Source organism: Puma concolor, chromosome E1 (genome assembly GCF_028749965.1).
Source record: "Puma concolor isolate L17-30 chromosome E1, mPumCon1.1.hap2, whole genome shotgun sequence".
Lineage (NCBI taxonomy): Eukaryota > Metazoa > Chordata > Mammalia > Carnivora > Felidae > Puma > Puma concolor.
The window spans coordinates 61,605,746-61,623,975 of record NC_141680.1 but is presented as its reverse complement, the minus strand read 5'-3'; the positions used below and the strand labels follow the sequence as shown (position 1 = coordinate 61,623,975).

Sequence of the window (18,230 nt, the reverse complement as noted above, 5' to 3'; positions counted from 1 at the left end):
TCACTGGGCTGGGACAATAGCGCCTGAGACCCCAGGTTAAAGGTGCAGGGAGGGATCCGAGACAGGGATGAGGTGAAGGCGGACGGAAGATTCCAGGAGGAGCCCTTTGAGGCGTGCTCCTGCCCCCAGTCACCTTCATGTCCCCCATGCCCTCCCGCAGACTCAGGGTCAGGAGTCCCGCCTCACCCTGGAAGGCCGGCACGGGATGTGCCCCCGCGGGACGCCTACCCTGACTGCTTGTCTCCTCCCCGCGGCCCTGCCGCCCACCCAGGGCCCCTTCCTGCTGCTCCCCTCTGCCAGCACTTCTCCTGCGGGGACTGCGGGGACCGTAGGCTCTGCTGCTCCCCTTTCCATGCCCCCCGCCCCCAGCGGGGCTCCCTGAATGCCCTTTTGTCTGTTTCGTCTCCAGCGTCCGCATGATACCTGGCGGTGAAGGAGACTCAGCGGACATTAAGAGAGGACCCTCTTCTGTGGCAAGAGGACCCCATGAGCCCGTGGGGAAGGGGCTGGTGGGGGCCGGGCTCCTGGCCTCACCTGACCTCCCTGATGACATCTCTGGCCATCTCCCCGCAGGTCTGCAGGTACCCGTCCGAGCACAGGAGCTCTAGCGGCATGGACAGGTTCTTCACCATCTGCAGCCAAGCCTGGGGGCTGGGCTTCAGGATGTCTCTTGTCAGCATCTCCGTGCAGGCCATCGCTGCAAATGCATCCAGAGTCTGGCGGAAGGTGGGGGGGCGGGTGGACAGAGAACAAACCCCTGACTAAGCAGCGCCCCCTGTGGCTGCTCTAACATCCTAAGCCCAGAGGTCCAGGTTGTGAGCCCGTGTTCTTCTGTTCCAGGCTCGTCGCCTACTCCCCTCTTGCCCCGGGATGTAGGAAGCATTGGTCAGATGCGTTCCTAACGTGTGTGTGTTAACCGGGCATACGGCCCCGGGAAGGGGTCTCCCAGGCAGAACACGGCTCCTGGAGCTTCCCGTCCCGGGCGGCCACAGAAGCACCCCCCACCTGCCCCCCACCTGCCCCAGGAAGGCCAAGCCCAGACCGTGAACACAAACGAACCCGGGAGAGGCCATACCAGCTCGGGTCCGTCCAGTCTGTCGTTCCTTACGGTTCCCACGACGTTGTAGAGTAACATCTGTAGGACTTGGGGGTAGGTGGTCACGATTCGGGAAAAGTTCTGCAGCCGGCTCCGGAAATGCTGATAAGCCACGTGCACCCACGGTAAGGAGAACCTTTCCTGTGGCCTCTGTGCTTGCAGCTGACAGATGCAGGACCACAGCGCCACCTGCAAAATCTGGGACGAGAAGCAAGCTTTTAGCGTAAACTGGAAAGCAAAACAAAAGCTATGTTTTGACGGTGGAAAATCCCGACCGCTCAAAAATGACACAAGGGAAACTTAAAAACCACACACACTGTGACGGTCCCTGGGTACGTCTTGGTGTCACCCTGTCTAGGCATTTTCTTATCTATACCTTGTCCCCGTTTTGTCCCCAGATCATGACCATGGTGTATGTCTGATTCTTTTCCCCACTTAACATCACATTGTGAACATTTCTCTTGTCGTTAATTATGTTGGGAGACCCTCACTGTGAACATGTGCGTCCATTAAAACAACCAGTCACCAATCAAACAGCTGTCACTTAACTTGTCTGGCCTTTAATTATGGACAATTAAATTGTTTCCTTTTTTTTTTTTTTTTTTTTGCCATTTTAAGAAACAAAGCTGGAAAGAACATTCTTGTGGATAAAATGTTTGTCCGCATCTGGTAACACGCCCGGGACAGAGACACCACTTCAGATTTTCTAAGGCTCTCAATACAACCCCTCGGACTTTTCCAGAAGCATATGCTGGTTCACAACACCATCTGTAACGGGGGGTGCTTCTGGGTCCAGTTAAAAACCAGTCTTGGGGCGCCTGGGTGGCTCAGTCAGTTAAGCATCCGACTGTGGCTCAGGTCATAATCTCGAGGCTCGTGAGTTCGAGCCCCGCATTGGGCTCTGTGCTGACAGCTCAGAGTCTGGAGCCTGCTTCAGATTCTGTGTCTCCCTCTCTCTCTGCCCCTCTCCTATTCATGCTCTGTCTCTCAGAGATAGATAAATAAATGTTAAAAAAATTAAAAAAAAAAGAAAAGAGGTCTTCAGAGGCACCTGGGTGGTTCAGTCAGTTAAGTATCTGACTTTGGCTCAGGTCATGATCTCATGATTTGTGGGTTCGAGCCCTGCATCGGGCTCTGTGCTGACGGCTCGGAGCCTGGAGTCTGCTTCGGATTCTGTCTCCATCTCTCTCTGCCCCTCCCCTGCTCATGCTCTGTCTGTCTGTCTCTCTCTCAAAAATAAATAAACATCAAAAAAAAAAACAAACAGTCTCGCCACATGGGCAAGAACCTAAAACCTAAAAACCGATCAGGTATTGTTGACTTATCAGTGAGGCTGGCCAGTTTTTCTGTTTTGTGGATCTCTGCATAATTATTTTATTAATACTTGGTTTATAACTTTCATCTAGTTTTTAAAATTAGGAAACTTTCTTATTGATTCCTAAGAATATTTTATTTACTTTTTTAAGTAATCTCTACACCCAACATGGGGTTTGAACTCACGACCCTGAGATCAAGAGTCATATGCTCCCCTGACAGAGCCCGCCAGGCCCCTCCGGGGTTCCTAAGCATATTTTGTTAGCCCTTAATCACGCTGGTGATAAGTATGTTGTCCTTAAATGGGTCACTTTCCTTTTTTACATACTCTCAAGTGTGAACCCAGTAGGTAATCAGAAGTGTCCTAATTTCCACTGAAATTTCAGTTAGTTATTACCTGTAGTGGCCAGTTAAATATTTACCTAATTTTCTTCAAGAGAGACTCCACATTTGAAAAGAAGGTGTTATTTATTTTTTTTAATGTTTATTATTTTTGAGAGAGAGATAGACAGAGCATGAGTGGGGGAGGGGCAGAGAGACAGGGAGACACAGGATCCAAAGCAGGCTCCAGGCTCCGAGCTGTCAGCACAGAGCCTGACCGACGTGGGGCTCGAACCCACGAACGGCGAGATGATGACCTGAGCCGAAGTTGGACGCTTAACTGACTGAGCCCCACAGGCGCCCCGAAAAGAAGGTGTTAAAAAAATAATAAAGTAAAGTAAATAAAAAACAAAAAGGTGTTACAGGGACACTGGAGGTCTTCCTGGCGTGAATGGAAAGCCCGTGACGCAGGGGGCCCCGGACAGGGGGCTGAGGGTGGAGGGACAGTGCGGCCCAGCCGCACGGACACCAGTGGCCCCCTCCCCTGCCCCAGAGTGAGCACTTACCCTCAGTTCTTCCCACGTGGACACTCTCATCGTCAAGAGGAGGAAGTCCTTTATGTAGCATACAAAGAGTTCTTCCTGCTGTTCTGCGCTGAGCTGAGCGAGAAACCTGCCCAGAGAGGTCTGCTGAAAGATTTCCACTAACTTCTTCAACAGTCCTGCAGAGCAGAGCAGAGAAGGGCGCAGAGGGAGAGCCTGAGGCGTGTCTCCTGGCCTGCGGTCAGAACCCCAGCGTCCCCCGGGCAAGGACAAGGCTCTGCTGAAGGGCAGCTCTCGGCAAACGGGAGTAAGCCGCATGATTTAACGGCCGTTTCTAGACACTTCGGACGCCTTTCCCGCGAGATAACGGAAACGAAGGCAGAATACATACTCAGCTTCAGTCACCACCAGCCTAGTTGGCCCCAAAGGGATAAGACGACCGCAGACAGAACAGGTTTTATGTCTAGCAAATCATGTCATGCTTCGGGAATCCCAGGGTCTGAGTGGGTCACCAATGAGGGGGCTGCTCTTCGGGGGCTGGGGGTCACACGCTGCTCACACCAGGAAGATCTGCCTCCAGGGGACGAGTGCCAGCCCGCAGGCCACACGCTATCACAGGAAAGCAGGGGCAGTACGGGCACAGCCTCGAAAAGGAAATACTCCTTCCTCAGGACACAGACGGCTTCAACTTACTCTGAAAACATTGCAGAATGCTTACCTAGACAAGTAAGTTCGTCTTCAGGTATCTGGACCTACTTTTTTTTCATGTTTACGTATTTTAGAGAGAGAGAGAGAGAGAGGCAGAGCGTGAGCAGGGGAGGGGCAGAGAAAGAGGGAGACACAGAATTCGAAGCAGGCTCCAGGCTCTGAGCTGTCAGCCCAGAGCCCGACGTGGGGCTCGAACTCATGGACGGCGAGATCATGACCTGGAGCTGAAATTGGACACCTAACCGACTGAGCCACCCAGGCGCCCTTGACCTGGCTTCTTTAACACATTGTTTTTTTTGTTTTTTATTTTTTTTTAACGTTTATTTACTTTTGAGACAGAGAGAGACAGAGGATGAACGGGGGAGGGGCAGAGAGAGAGAGGGAGACACAGAATCCGAAGCAGGCTCCAGACTCTGAGCGGTCAGCACAGAGCCCGACGCGGGGCTCGAACTCACGAGCCGTGAGATCATGACCTGAGCCAAAGTCGGACGCTTAACCGACTGAGCCACCCAGGCGCCCCTGACCTGGCTTCTTTAAAGGCAATACTATGAGTAAACTTTGAAAAGTCTACTTCGTGCATGAAAGATGGAAAGATGACTTTTCCCAAGGATGCGTGACTCCTGGTTTTCCCGGGATATGCCTATGGCCAGGCCTGCTTGACCTGTGACGGCAGAGCAAGGAGCCACATGACTCCGAGGACACTGACCGCGCGGTGTGGACAGAACTTCGCTTACGTCGCTGACACTGTTGGGAAGGGCTCAGCTCGGGCTGTCTCCCGAGTCCTGATGCCCGAACTGCCTAGAAGGTTCCGAATGGGAATGGCCTACTTACGACAGGGAGCCAGCACATGGTCCCGTTTCCCAGCATCCTCGGGGGCTCACCTTCAGCTCCGGTGATGTACTGAGCCTGGACCCACAGCTCCTCCAGATACCCTTTGATTCTCCAGCCAAACGGGACGTCGTTGGAGATGTCCTCCGGAAGGGTCATGTAGTTCTGCACCATGATGTAGGGCACCTCACTCTTAGCTCTGCAGGCAGACAAGGGGTTGCTCACGACACAAGACCCACCTCTGATGCCACGCTCAACAGCACAGGTGCCTAAAAGCCTGGCCCAGATCACAGCTCAGGGCTTCCGTTATAAATGCACTCAAGCGCGTCCCTAGGTCATCTGTTTCACAGACAACAATGAAACAAGGCTGGGAAGTCAAGCAGGCTGCCCAAAGGCTGGGGCAGAACCGGGCCGTGCGGTGCCTGGACCTCTCCTCGCCGTCCACCTTCGACACAGAACCTGGCGTGTCGGAGGCGACCCTTTCCCTCAGGGTCGACAGTGCCCGGTCGTCTAAGTAAGTGTTTCCACTCGAGATCCAGGATCCTACGTACTCGAATATTCTTTGTTCACCCACACTCCAAAAGCGAAGCCCCTGATAGCCAAAGAGGAAACTGCTGGGAGGCCGGCTGAGAGTGAGCTGTGCAAGGGCAGGCCCGGGGCGGGGTATGCGGGTGCCGTCACGGAATGAGGGGCAGGGAGAGCTGACTGATCCAAGGGCTCTCCGAAGCACAGCCTCGCCAGTCCGGATGAGGCCCAAGCTGGCAGTTGTACCTGGGGTGGTGCTCTGAAAGCAGGGCCATGAGGAAGGGGAGTGAAACAAGGAATTCTCAGAACTTTCAAGAACCCGTTTGTTACAGCGATGCCATCGCCCTTAGGCTGCAAACAGACCTGACATTTAATTTCTTAATTTTTAATTTTAGAGACAGTGCGTGCACTTGTGAGTGGGGCAGCGGCGGAAGGAGAGAGAATCTTAAGCAGGCTCCGTGCTCAGCGCTCACAGCCCGACTTAGGGCTCGATCCCACGAACCTCGAGATCATGACCTGAGCGCAATCAACAGTGGGACACTCAAATGACTGAGCCACCCAGGCGCCCCAGATCCAGCATCTAAAATAAATGTGATTCCAATGTCGATACATACACCTCATCAACTACTTGGATGAGCATGTTAAGACTGCACCTGCCTTACGGTTTTTTCCCTTCACTAACACACACACACACACACACACACACACACACACACACACACACACACCCCTCTCTTATTCACCTCATATCATTTGTCACAAGAGGAATGTTCAGAAGCTTGATGTCACGGAAAATAAACATCCAAAGATCTCTTGTCCAGGATGGAGAGTCTGGCCTGATCAGTAGCTCAAGATTGCTGTCTATGTCGAGGACGGACACCATGCTCGCCAGGAGGGGGGTCACCACACCCTGGACCCGTTTCCAGAGGGTCTGCCTGCAGTGGGGGAGAGAGGAGACCGCGTGCCAGCTCGGCAAGCACGGAGCACGGTGGGGGGTGGGGGGGAGGGGGCTCCATTCTGTTGACATTCGGTTCGTTGGTCACGAGACACCTGGTCTATCGATGCAACACCACAGCTCTGGCAACACATGGAAACTGGCATCGTTTTTAGGTACCCGAAGAAAAGTTCACAGGCAGAAACGGATTGGAGACGGGATGGGAATGGACCTTAATTCTACGTCGAATCAGTTTCCAAGCAGCATCTGTTGTGTTTTGTTATATAGCTATTTCCCCAAACCAAGTAAAGGCTCTCTACAGAAAACAGGGACCACATTCATTTGGGGGAAAAAAAAGTTACTTTAAGAAAAAACAAACAACAGTTGCAGGGAGAAAATGATAAAGCACAGGCCAAAATAAGTGTGTTGGGGGTCAAGTTAAACAGGAAAGTACACGCTTCTCTAAAACATGGTTTTATTCATGTCTGTGGACATTGGATCCAAAAGGGTTTACATACGTACACACGTTTCCCTGCTTCTGTTAACGCTGTTGTACTTCGCTGTTATAACGATGTTTATGCGTGATCATAAACTCTATAATACCCTGCAAGGAACCTACTACCAAGTAGTTAATGTTGGGGAGAAAAAGTCAGGTTCCATTGTAAAAAATGGAAGTACGCAGCGTGCGGGGACCTGTGGAGATTTCACAAGCGTCTAGGGAGGAAACGAAGCACGCTAACAGTCAAGAGAGCACTTGATTTACAGAAAAAAATGCCTAAGTAGAAAAAGCGTAGGAAACCACAGGATGAAATGTAGAAGCCGGCAGTGGGGGGAGAGGGGAAGGTGTACCTGGACGGGTATGCAGGCTTCGGGCATGGGGGAAAACCAAGACTAAAATGACTTGGATTTATTTTTTAATGTTTATTTATTTGCGGGGGGGGGGTGGGGGTGGCGGGGGGAGGGAAAGCGGGGGAGGGTCAGAGAGAGAGGGAGACACAGAATCCCAAGCAGGCTCCAGGCTCCGAGCTGGCGGCACAGAGCCCGACGCGGGGCTCGAACTCACGGACTGAGAGATCATGACCCGAGCCGAAGTCGGATGTTCAACCGACTGAGTCACCCAGGCGCCCCAAAGATTTGGACTTTAATCGCAAGAAGGGAAGTGACTAAGGTCCCCAGTACATGGACGGTAAACAGAGTGGCCCCCAGAGGCTTGTGAGAGTGAACTAGTAGGCTCCAAAGCCCACCTGACACCCGACACAGGTGAGTTACAGCTGTGGTCTGACCACCCCATGCAGGGGTGTTCAGACACCCCCGGCAACTGCTGAGGGGTGGGCCAGTCTCAATACACCCAACAGCAGAGCAGTGACAAGGAGGGGCCCCACACACCGCTCTGGACACCTGCCGAGTGTGGGGAGTCTGGCTGCTGGAGGGGCGGTGTGAAGGGGAAACCAAAAATACAGATTTTAAGGATTACTGACATGAAGTTAAATATTTAATAATATCTGTAAGGGGGGTGGGGAGCCTGGGTGCCTCAGTCCGACTTTGGCTCAGGTCACGATCTCACCGTTTGTGAGTTCAAGCCCTGGGTCCACATCAGGCTCTGTGCTGACAGCTCGGAGCCTGGGGCCTGCTTCCCATTCTGTGTCTCCCTCTCTCTCTGCCTCTCCCTGCTCGCTCGCTCTCTCTCTCTCTCTCTCTGTCGAAAATTAAGAAACGTTAAAAAAGTAAAAATATAATATCTGTAAGGTGTAACCAAGGAAAATGATCTAGATTAATATCTGATCTTATAAAATTCCTTACTCAGAAAGCCTAAGTGGGAAACAAACTAAGGGTAAGTAAAGAAAAACACAGAAGCAGGAACTGCCCCCCACAGCAACGAAACCAGCAGCAGGAACTCTGGGGGCTCCCACATTTCCCGCCAGCCCATCACACAGAGGCAGGGTCCCGAGGCCATGCCGATCACGGCTGGGGAAGACCGGACCCGTATGAGACCAGAGGAGCCGAACGTTCCTTCAGAAGTGAGGAGCCAGGGCACGAGGATGTGTGACCAGCCTAAGAGGACCCTGCCGACTCGGGGCGGCTGGACCTTCCCTGTGGGACCCACCGTGTCCCGCCTCCCTCCAGAACACCAGGTGTCTTGACTTAGTCCTGAGAAAAGGGTCCAGGTTTTATGGAAAAAGGACCACGGGTGATACATGAATACTCCCGGACCCGACGTTTGTATCATCAAATGACTTCGACTAAGCAGCAGGCCTGAGAAAACCATTCCCCTTCCTTCCCTGCCTGTCCCCTTCCCCGTAACCTAAAACAGCAGCCATTTCCACGGACGACCACGCTGGTCGGGGTTAACACCCTGCGGGGACACACATTCTACTTTTGTTAAGTTGGGTGCTGTTCTTACGACAAAACGTGCACACACAGAAAAGGAGACCAGAGTCTAGCAAACCCCATCTGACCTCCACCCAGACCATTCTGCCCCCTTTGGGGAAAACAGGGACCGCTCTGAACCGCACGGAGCTTGCAGACGAGGCGCGCGGGCGAGCCGTCCGCGGCCGGGACGCTCGTGTCCCACTGCCACACCGAGCCACCCCCCCGCTGCGGCCCAGTACCTGAATGTGCCTGCCTCCTGCAGAGCGTCCTGATTCGAGGCCTCCCGGGTCACCCACTCCTTCATGTTGAACAGGGACTGGTCTTCCTGCTGCTTTAGGAGCATGTAGAGGCGCGCCTTGGATGCCCGCAAGAACGCGGCTGCAGAAAAGCAGAGGGCATGTGCCTTGGGCATCCCCCACGGGCATCGAGCGGGGGGCTCTGATGGACGTCCAGTGACCCCAGGGTCTCGGGCGAGATTTGGGAGCTGCACCGAGGTCCCTGCTGCACCCGCGGCCCCTGCGAGCCCTGGGGCCACGGGGGCAACGGTCGCGCTCCCCCGTGCCGCCCGTGGGGCCCCATACCTTTGACCTCGTCGTCGTCGTCCTCGTCTAGGAGGCCGAGAAGGATCTCCACTCTCCGCATGCTGCGCTGGCGGCCATCCTGGTCGCGGAGCGTGCCCACGGCACTCTGTATGCAGCTCCTCAGCAGGCTGGTGGTGTCCATGATCTGTGTGTGTCACGGGGACAGTCAGGCCTCCCCGCCCCACCCCACCACCCCCCAATCCCTCGAGAGTCGCTGTCAGGGGCCGCGGGTCCCCCCGGGGATTCAGCACGGTCAGATCCCGCCCTGGCCCAGGGCCTCGACTCCGGGAGACAGGAGGGGACAGCCTGTGGGGTAGGCCCGCGTCCCGGGAGGCCCCAGAACTAGAAAGAGCCAGAACTCACATGGCTTCCGCCCTGCTCAGCGTTGCCCGTCGCCGTCGAGCCTTCTGTCCCCAGGTCCACCCCTGGCGCCTCCTCTGACCCCACAGCCTCGGTTTCCATCGGTTCCTCCAGGCTGTCACCGGCCCCGTGTCCCGTCTCCACTGCAACAGAAGTGTGATCAAGCCGCGGAGAAAGGGAGGTGCACTCGGGCTCTTGCCCGCAGGCCTCCCTGGTCCCTCACCCCCGCAGTGGGTCACACGGGCCGGGCTCCACCGGCACCAACCTGCCCTCCTGTCATGGGCTCACACGGCTGACACAGGGTGCTGGCGACCAGAGTCTGACATGCACCACAGGCCCCATTTCACAGCCCGATGTGTCCACTAGGACACGCTGACCTGCGCCTGGCCTTGGAAGCAGAGGAAGGTGTCCTGGGACTTGCCCCCCCCCCCCCCCCCGTCGGGGCAGGTGCGGGGACTCAATGGGGACCTCCCCGCTCCTCCGTGCTCCCGGCCACCACTTGTACTGTCCCACCTACGGCCCCAAAGGCTTCCTCCTGACTTACACTCGGAGTCCCCTTCTGGTTTAAACAGCTGGCTGATGGTCACATCCTGCAATCTAGTCACATCCGAAACCATGACCGTGGACTTGCACAGGTCGTCAATGTGCACAGACTGCCACAGCCCTGTGAGGAATGAAGCCACTGAGAACGTCCCCATGCTTTTCCTGGTGTCCTCTTGGCCACAAGCAGGGACACACCACAGGTCCTGATGTTTAAATTCGCAGCTGCTCAGGGGTGTTGGGGGGCCCAGTTGGTTAAGCATCCGACGGCGGCTCGGGTCGTGATCTCACGGTCCGTGAGTTTGAGCCCCGCGTCGGGCTCTGTGCTGACAGCACAGAGCCTGGAGCCTGCTTTGGATTCTGTGTCTCCCTCTCTCTCTGCCTCTCTCTTGCTTGTGCTCTCTCTCTCTCAAAAATAAAGATTAAAAAAAAATTTTTTTAAATACACCTATTGCTGAATGGTTTGTACCCTTTAGTCCCCTTAGTCACCCTTTAGTGACTCTGGTTCACACACAGAAGCCACCTGACCCTGCTATCTATTTCAATAACTGTAACATAAACATCACTCATAAGAATGGAAAGATCTGCCTTTTTGTAAAGGGTATCTGAAGGTTTTTAATTCTTTTTTTTTTTTTAAGTTTATTGATTTATTTTGAGAGAGACAGAGAGTGCACGAGCAGGGGAGGAGGAGAGAGAGAATCCCAAGCAGGCTCTGTGCTGTCAGAGCAGAGCCCAATGTGGGGCTTGAACTCACAAACCCTGAGATCACGACCTGAGCCGAAACCAAGAGTTGGATGTTTAACCAACTAAGCCACCGAGGCGCCCTGGTTTTTGATTCTTTTTACATTTTTTAGTAATCTTGCCCCATCACAGCTAGAAAAGGGGTGTGGGAAACTGGCAAGATTTACCCCCCGTTATCTACGACATTCTTAAAGTAAACTGTCACTTGCCAGTTTCTAGAATACCAACTTTCTTATGTGTGAAATAATTGGTGACCCATTCCTCAGAAAAAACAGAGAGGCTTAAGATAGCATTCCCTGCCCCCCGCCAGAACCTGGCATTAAGTATCAGTGCTTCCAGAACAATGCCAGTTGGGAGTGCCTTCTCTAGGCTACCCGTGTAATAAAAGACATGATTAAAGACACGATTAAAGACACTATTAAAAGAAAACACTGGTGCTTATCTACCAGTCAGTAAGGGAGTCCTGCACACTGTAGCAGCCAGCCCAGACACGCGTGTTTCCTGCAATAACCCGGGGTTAAGAAATTTAATTGCATCCGAAACGAATCTCGTTGAGATCAACACCGGTGCTCGGATCCCAGGCTTGTACGCCACGGGAGCAAATCAGGAGCAACTCTGCACATTATCTAAATAAGCGTTATTTGCTGCCATTTTCAGCCTACCCCCGTGGAATCCCACGTAGGACGCTCCACTCTCTATCCGGGACAGTTTCGTGATGAAATAGACCAAGATGCAGCCCTGATTCCCTTGTATCTTGTTGATTTCGTTTATAGCAGAATACCTGTTTTAAAACAAGCAAGGAAGGACGAACAAGTCAAAACAAAACAAACAAACAAACAGACAGACAGACAAAGGCAACGTTGTGGAAGCGGCTGACCGCTCCTGTGAGCGGTCAGGTTCAATCTTAAGTCTTCTTATCTTGCTTTCTTTCCCTCTCTCCCCCCCTTCCTTCCTTCCTTCCTTCCTTCCTTCCTTCCTTCCTTCCTTCCTCCCTCCCTCCCTCTTTCCATCCTTCCTTCCTCCCTCCCTCCCTCCCTCCCTCCCTTCCTTTCTAATGTTTATTTTTGAGAGACAGAGACACAGCGTTAGCAGGGAGCTCCAGAGAGAGGGAGACACAGAATCGGAAGTAGGCTCCAGGCTCTGAGCTGTCAGCACAGAGCCCCACAAGGGGCTCAAACCCACGAACTTTGAGATCATGACCTGAGCCGAAGTCGGACGCTTAACCAGCTGAGCCACACGGGGGCCCCTCTAGGATAGTCTTTCATATCCTGCTAATATTCTATCATTTATACTTCTTGGCATTCTACCACTGTTGCCTGGTTTTAGCCTTCTCTGTAGGCTAAATTTCCGGGGAGAAATTCTTTAGGAACCCCTGAATAAAATTTGGGCTTTCTGGGTAGTTTCTGAGAAAAATAACAAACACATACTTAGCTGAGGCAATGAGCTGAGCGCTGTGGACTCCGTCTTCAAAACTGGTTTGGATAATGAGGATTTTACACCTGGCTGCATCAGTTAAGCAGTTTCTGGAGGAAAAAGGAAGTTATCCGTCCTTAGAAACGGGCGATGAAACTCCCCCAGACTGATGGGATGCAGAAGACGACCGAGAACGAGTGCCTCGGGTGAGGATCTCCTCTGTGTGAGCGGACAAGCCAGGGGAGGGCATGTAAACCCGGGGAAATGCTTCCCTGATGAGACGAGAGGATGCTTCCCTCCACCCCCCAAGAAGGATGCCTGTGCAGAGGCAGCAGAGACGAGGGGGCACTGGAAGAATGCAACAAGCACCCTTTTCGGTCATGTGGCTCCCGCGGTCACGAGCCAGGGCTGGTGACAGCCCGATGGTCCCTGCAGCCCTGTGAGTGAAGGACAGAGCAGTCAGGGCTGGGGGCAGAGGGGACAGGGAGGGAAGGCGGGAGCCTCACTGGACTTCTCTGAGGAATGAGCCCTCGGTGTCAAACTGCTGCAGAGACAGGATCATGGGCTTCAGAGCTCCGTCCCCTCCTTCTGATTGCAAAACTTCGCAGTCACGGTTGGTCAGCAGTCTGGAGAAAGTGGTGATCTACAAAGTCAGGAAACGCAAGTTACTGGCTAGAATTCAAGGGAAGGTTTACAGGTCTGCTGGGTTAAGTCCCAGAAACGTGAGGGTGTTGAACAAATACCTTCCATGGGCTCCAGCATGCGTTGTGGAGTTAGTTGGTACACAGAAAAGAACCCAAACCCAGAGGAGATTTTAAAAACGAGGCAGCGTTGAGGCACACAGAACCCATGGGATCGAAACGTTCTAGAGAGAAGACTCATCCTGTTCCCTAGGTGCCTTCAAGTCTCCTTGGAGCAGCTCTCCGTGTGTGGCCCCTAATGGAAATTCTGACGATTGCTCAGGGCTCAACGCCCCCGCCATTTCTCCCTCAGTCTTGCTGCAATCGTCCAGACACACGTCGCCGCCTGGATGTCACAGGGGGCAGCAAGGTGTGCCCTGGATGGCACTTACCACCAATACTTGTTTGTTGCTCATTCCCGGACTGTGACTGTCCGAGCCTCCAGGCATCCAGAGCACGATCTGGGGAACCATCCCTAGACGCCTCTGTCTTCCACGGCCCCCCCCAAAAGAATCAGCCCCTAGCTCTGCCAACTGATATCTGGACTATTTCTCCATTCTGTCCCACGTGCTCCTCTCTCGGACTAAACTGGCCCAGCAGCCTCCCGACTGGCCTATCTTTTCTGCGACGCTCTTCCCTCGGGCCTTCTCCCTCCCCGTCCCAGGCAATGGGACCCATCTCGACAAGAGTTCTGCCATCTCTCCCGTCTCTACGGCAGACCCCTCATCGGCACCGCTGGTAAGACCCGCTGTGAAGTCTCTCCAACGGCATCTCAACCCCACCTCTCGGTCCTTCGTCCTCGAACCTCACGCTGCACAGCGACCAGTCCCTGGAGCGATTTCACCCCTTGACAGCTCGGCTCAAGTAGGTGGCCTGTACTACTGTCCCAGCCACACGTCACGATCGGCTGGCGGGTCCTCTGACCTCATACCCTGATCTGCGTCGCCCCCTTCTGCCTCCACGGATAGCACTGTCTTACGATATCCATGGCACCTGCTCACAAGTCTCACGCTGTATGCTGACCGAGGCCGAGAAGCGTGCCAACGCACGTCTATATTCTCAGTGCCCTCAGCCCGGTACTGGAAGGCGTCCCTTCATTTGCTGAAGCGAACGTTGTCCACAGCGTTACCCTCCACGCAGAGGACTGCGCGGAAGCAGGCACTCGAGACTCGCTTGGCTTGAACTTTTTTGAGGATTTGGGTCTCTCACACTCCACGGAGAGAAAGCGGAGTCTCAACGTAGCCATCTATGATTCCTAGGCACTGCCTTTTTTTTTTTTTTTGTAATTTTTTTTTTTTTAACGTTTACTTAGTTTTGACAGAGAGGGAGGGAGACAGAGCATGAGAGAGGGAGGGGCAGAGAGAGAGAGGGAGACCCAGAATCCGAAACAGGCTCCAGGCTCCGAGCTGTCGGCACAGAGCCCGACGCGGGGCTCGAACTCACGGACCGCGAGATCGTGACCCGAGCCGAAGTCGGACGCCCAACCGACCGAGCCCCCCCAGGCGCCCCTCCTATGCGCTGCCTTGAAAGGAGTCCTGAATTCTGGACCCTAGGGATCCAAGGCCTCTGGGGTGAAAGGGGACCAGGGTAAAAGCGTAGCGAGACAATCACCTCCGTGAAGACGATGCGGCGTTCCAGGTGGTGCTCGGGGTCCGCCGTGCGCAGCTGGGCCCGGAGGAAGTCCGCAAAGGAGCTGTGCTGCTGCGTGTGATAGTACTCCCGAGACAGCGCCTGGGCGGTGAACAGGCCCAGGGAGGAAGCGCCCAGGCGGACCACGGCGTCCGGCGTGGCACAGCCCAGCAGTATCGACTTGGCCTCCTCGCACACCCTCTGGTAAAGTTCGTCGGTCAAGGCCCCGCGGCCTAGCCTCTCCGTGACCTGCAGCACCACAGAGGCACAAGCGTCCGAGTGGTACCCGACGAAGACTTCGGAAGGGCTGTATCTGTGTCCGCCTGCAAAGTGCGGAGCTTTCACATCCACGAACCTCTCCACCCAGGCCTTGAGCTCCTCCACGACCCTTCTCTGCCATTTCTCCAGAACGGTGTTGATGTCCAGGTAGTGCTTCTCCAGCCGGTTGATGAGAGGGATGGGGAACTGTTTGTAGACGACGTCTTTCTCCTCGATGACGATCAACCGGAAGTCGGGGTGGACCCGGCACTTGACCCGATGGGTCCCCAGCCCGAGGTCCACGTACTTCTGGCCTCCCAGGTAGACGTAGTACTGGTTGAGCGCGTCGTACAGGCTCTCGTAGAGGCTCTGGAGGTTGAGCAGCACCACCGTCTTGCCGGTCTCCATGCAGATCTTCACCCGGTTGATGTTCCTGCAGATCTGGGTGTACTCCTGGTCCCGGGGAAAGCTGGAGCCGAAAATGATCTCCGGCTGCTGGTCGTCCCTGAAGAACATTTGCTGCAGGACCTGGAGGGCCGCGTAGTTTCTGGTCAGCACGAGCAGGTAGCGGGACTCGGCCTCGTCCGGCTCCCCGCCCGCCGCCTTCTGGAGGCGGCCGCACATGTTCTGCTCGATCAGCTGTATGGTGCTGACCGCCTCTGAGCACTTCGCCTCGGGCAAGGCGGCCATAAAAATGTCCAGCGCGTGGATGTCGTCTTTGCCGCTGAAGTTGCGGAGGACGGCCTGCGCGATGTCTTGCGGGGAAGGCTCTTTATCAGAAGCCTTCGCCCTGGCGAAGACCATCTTGATGAGGCTGTAGTAGTCGCGGAGCCCGAAGAACTCCTTGTCTTGCTTCCTGCACACCGTTTCATAGGCTCTGGCAAAGGGCGCAAAGAAGCCCTGCACTCTCTGTTGAACCAGGGGCTCCGAGGAGCAGATACCCTTGGCGCTCTCCATGAGCTCCTTCTTGCTGGGACTGCCGCGCGACACAAAGATGCCCCGGTTCATCTTGGCGGGGTCCAGGGCCCAGTTGGAAATGCCTACGAAGCCAACCTTTTGGTGGGGGGCAGGATGGTCTTCGATGCAGCCGTACTCCAGCAGCGGGTGCAGCGCCTTCAGGGGCATCTTGGGCGAGTCCTCGGCCAGCCCCACCTCGTCCAACACCACCACGGACACGTACTCCTGCAGGTCCTTGCCCTGCTGGAAGCGGGCGCACTGCTTGAAGGTGCTTATGATGCCCTGCGGGGTGGAGTGGGGGCTGCACTGGAACGACACCAGGTGGACCTGCTTCAGGTTGCGGAAGAGGTCTGAGTGGGCCGCCGGGCCTTGCATGGCATCCGCCACAATGGTCTTGGCAAGAGATTTAGAGCTGCCGGGCTTCCCCACCAGGAAGAGAGGAATCTTCAGCTCGATGCAGATGACCATCATGAAGACGTTCTCTTTCAAAGCCGAGTTCCTGGCGATGGTTTTGCGCAAAGACACGCCATCCAGGAAGAGATCCTGCGTTCGAGTGATCTCCTCCAGGACGACCTTGCTGTCGCTGTAGGGTTCCGGAAAGAGCCTGCAGATGGTCTTCCAATAGGACTCCTTCTGTTCTAAGGAGGCGTGATAGCACACCCCGAGGGCCAGCACCAGGGACCAGAGGACGGGATCTCTCTCGAAGCCGCTTTGGTCCACGTTGGCCCTGCAGAGGAAGGCGTGCAGCTGGGACAGGAGCATCACGCGGTGCTCGCAAAACCACATGAAGACTCGGACACAGCGCTCCACGTCCCTGAGGCTGACAAAGCCACACTCGTTTCCTCTCTTCCTCATGAAGCTCTGCGAGGCGGAAAGCACCTCCGTGATGGCCCGGATCTGGGCTTCGTCCACCCCGACGGAGTCCACCGTCCTCTGCACGATCTGCTGGATATAGAGCTTCTCGGCGGTGTTATTCAGCTGGCCGAAGTCCCACACCAGGGGGATGAGGCTCGGCGGCAGAGCGTGGACCCGGTACACCAGCTGCCGGAGAGGGGTGGAGCCAAGCTTCTCCGCCGTGTCCTCCGAGCGGACCCTGTACCCCAAACCGGCCGCCTCCAAACGGCTGATCATCTCCTGCGAGTGCTTCCGGTAAGGGTTGCAGGCGGCTATGATGTGCAGGCCCGAGTCCTTGGCCAGGGGCTGGCCGTTCACGGTACGATCGCACAGGACTTCCTTGATGCAGCTTATGGCTTCCGTTGTGTTGGCTTCATCGAAAAACAAGATGGTGCCCAGCTGATGCTGCTCCTTGTTGAAGACAGCGAGTTCCTCGGCCTCCCGGACTTTGGAGTAGATCATCTCTGCCGTCGTTCCTCCGTGGACCTTGACCAACTTCATGGTTTCAGCTTGGGTGCTCCCACGCCGCAGGTCGCTGAGGAACTTAATGAGTCTGGTTTTCCCGCAGCCGGTCTCCCCCATGATGATAACGGGGATCCCACACCGGAACCGCATCTCGATGGCAAGGATCTTAAGCATGTTGTCCATGGTGAGCTCATAGGTTTCATCGGGGTCCGTGGGCCACTGGATCCCTAATGCCAGGCACAGCCTTTCCAGTTTCTCATGCCTGGGCAGCTGGTCAAAGTCAACGTTGAAGGGCACCCTCTGGAGTGACAGCCCCCGGTACAGTTCCATCGCCATGACGTCTTTCTTGATGACTGTCCTGCTGGAGAGATCCACCGCGTCAAGGCTGCCGTTCTGGTTGGGCTGGATGTGGAAGCCTATGAATGTCATGGACGTGTGGTCGCCGTTGAAGAACACGTACGGGTGAGGCTCGGACTCCCACCTCCTCCGGAGAGTGAAAGGGGCGAGATCTTCTTCCCTGACCCCATCCATGGGGACCGCGTACCTCCCGGGGCTTTGGTCGGACGTGTGAAGGGTTGGTGTGGCGAAATCTCTTGCCATGAAGATCATGAAGGTGACCACAAAGTTCTTGAAGCCCCCCAGCGTGTCTCCAGTTACGTCTGGGTTGCAGAAGAGGGAACCCTCGCAATCTCGGAGCTGGTAATTGAGGAACCCGGCAAAGTTCCGGAGCTCTGACCACGATGGATCTATCACCCCGCAGTAGATCAGGAAATACTGCAGGCATTCCGTAGGGGTGCCTTCCACACAGCCTTCTTGGTACAGGAACGAGTCCAGGTTTTCTTTCTGGTGGAACCGTCTCAGATACTGGTAAGGCCTCTGGAAAGTCTCGCTTTGGAACACGCCCTGGTCCATCCCCGGATCTCTGGAGTTCTCCTCGGGATTCAGCTCCATATCGATCACTTCCTTGGGAGGCCGGCAGGTGACTCTTGGGAAGATGTCGAGAAAACTGAACTGGGGGCCGTGCGTACTCTGGAAAGGGGGACACAAAGAAAACGCGTATGGCTCCATTTTCCG

At 55.0% G+C, this 18,230-nt stretch overlaps 1 protein-coding gene across 4 annotated transcripts in view; it reads right to left on the bottom strand.

The window, feature by feature from the left end:
• RNF213 (ring finger protein 213) overlaps positions 1–18,230 on the bottom strand; it is a 103,636-nt gene that overhangs the window by 27,879 nt on the left and 57,527 nt on the right. For all 4 annotated transcript variants that reach the window (XR_015244349.1, XR_015244350.1, XR_015244351.1 and 1 more), the window contains 13 exons: positions 14,565–18,185; positions 12,780–12,916; positions 12,288–12,383; positions 11,523–11,641; positions 10,124–10,243; positions 9,583–9,722; positions 9,220–9,364; positions 8,878–9,016; positions 6,078–6,269; positions 4,863–5,008; positions 3,298–3,452; positions 1,076–1,294; positions 535–716 (listed from right to left, as the gene is read on the bottom strand). Coding sequence is in view for 1 of the 4 variants with exons in the window: in XM_086688243.1 (XP_086544369.1) it covers positions 535–716; positions 1,076–1,294; positions 3,298–3,452; positions 4,863–5,008; positions 6,078–6,269; positions 8,878–9,016; positions 9,220–9,364; positions 9,583–9,722; positions 10,124–10,243; positions 11,523–11,641; positions 12,288–12,383; positions 12,780–12,916; positions 14,565–18,185 (5,411 nt within the window). In the remaining 3 variants the exon portion in view is untranslated. The remainder of the gene's footprint in view (positions 1–534; positions 717–1,075; positions 1,295–3,297; positions 3,453–4,862; positions 5,009–6,077; positions 6,270–8,877; positions 9,017–9,219; positions 9,365–9,582; positions 9,723–10,123; positions 10,244–11,522; positions 11,642–12,287; positions 12,384–12,779; positions 12,917–14,564; positions 18,186–18,230) is intronic.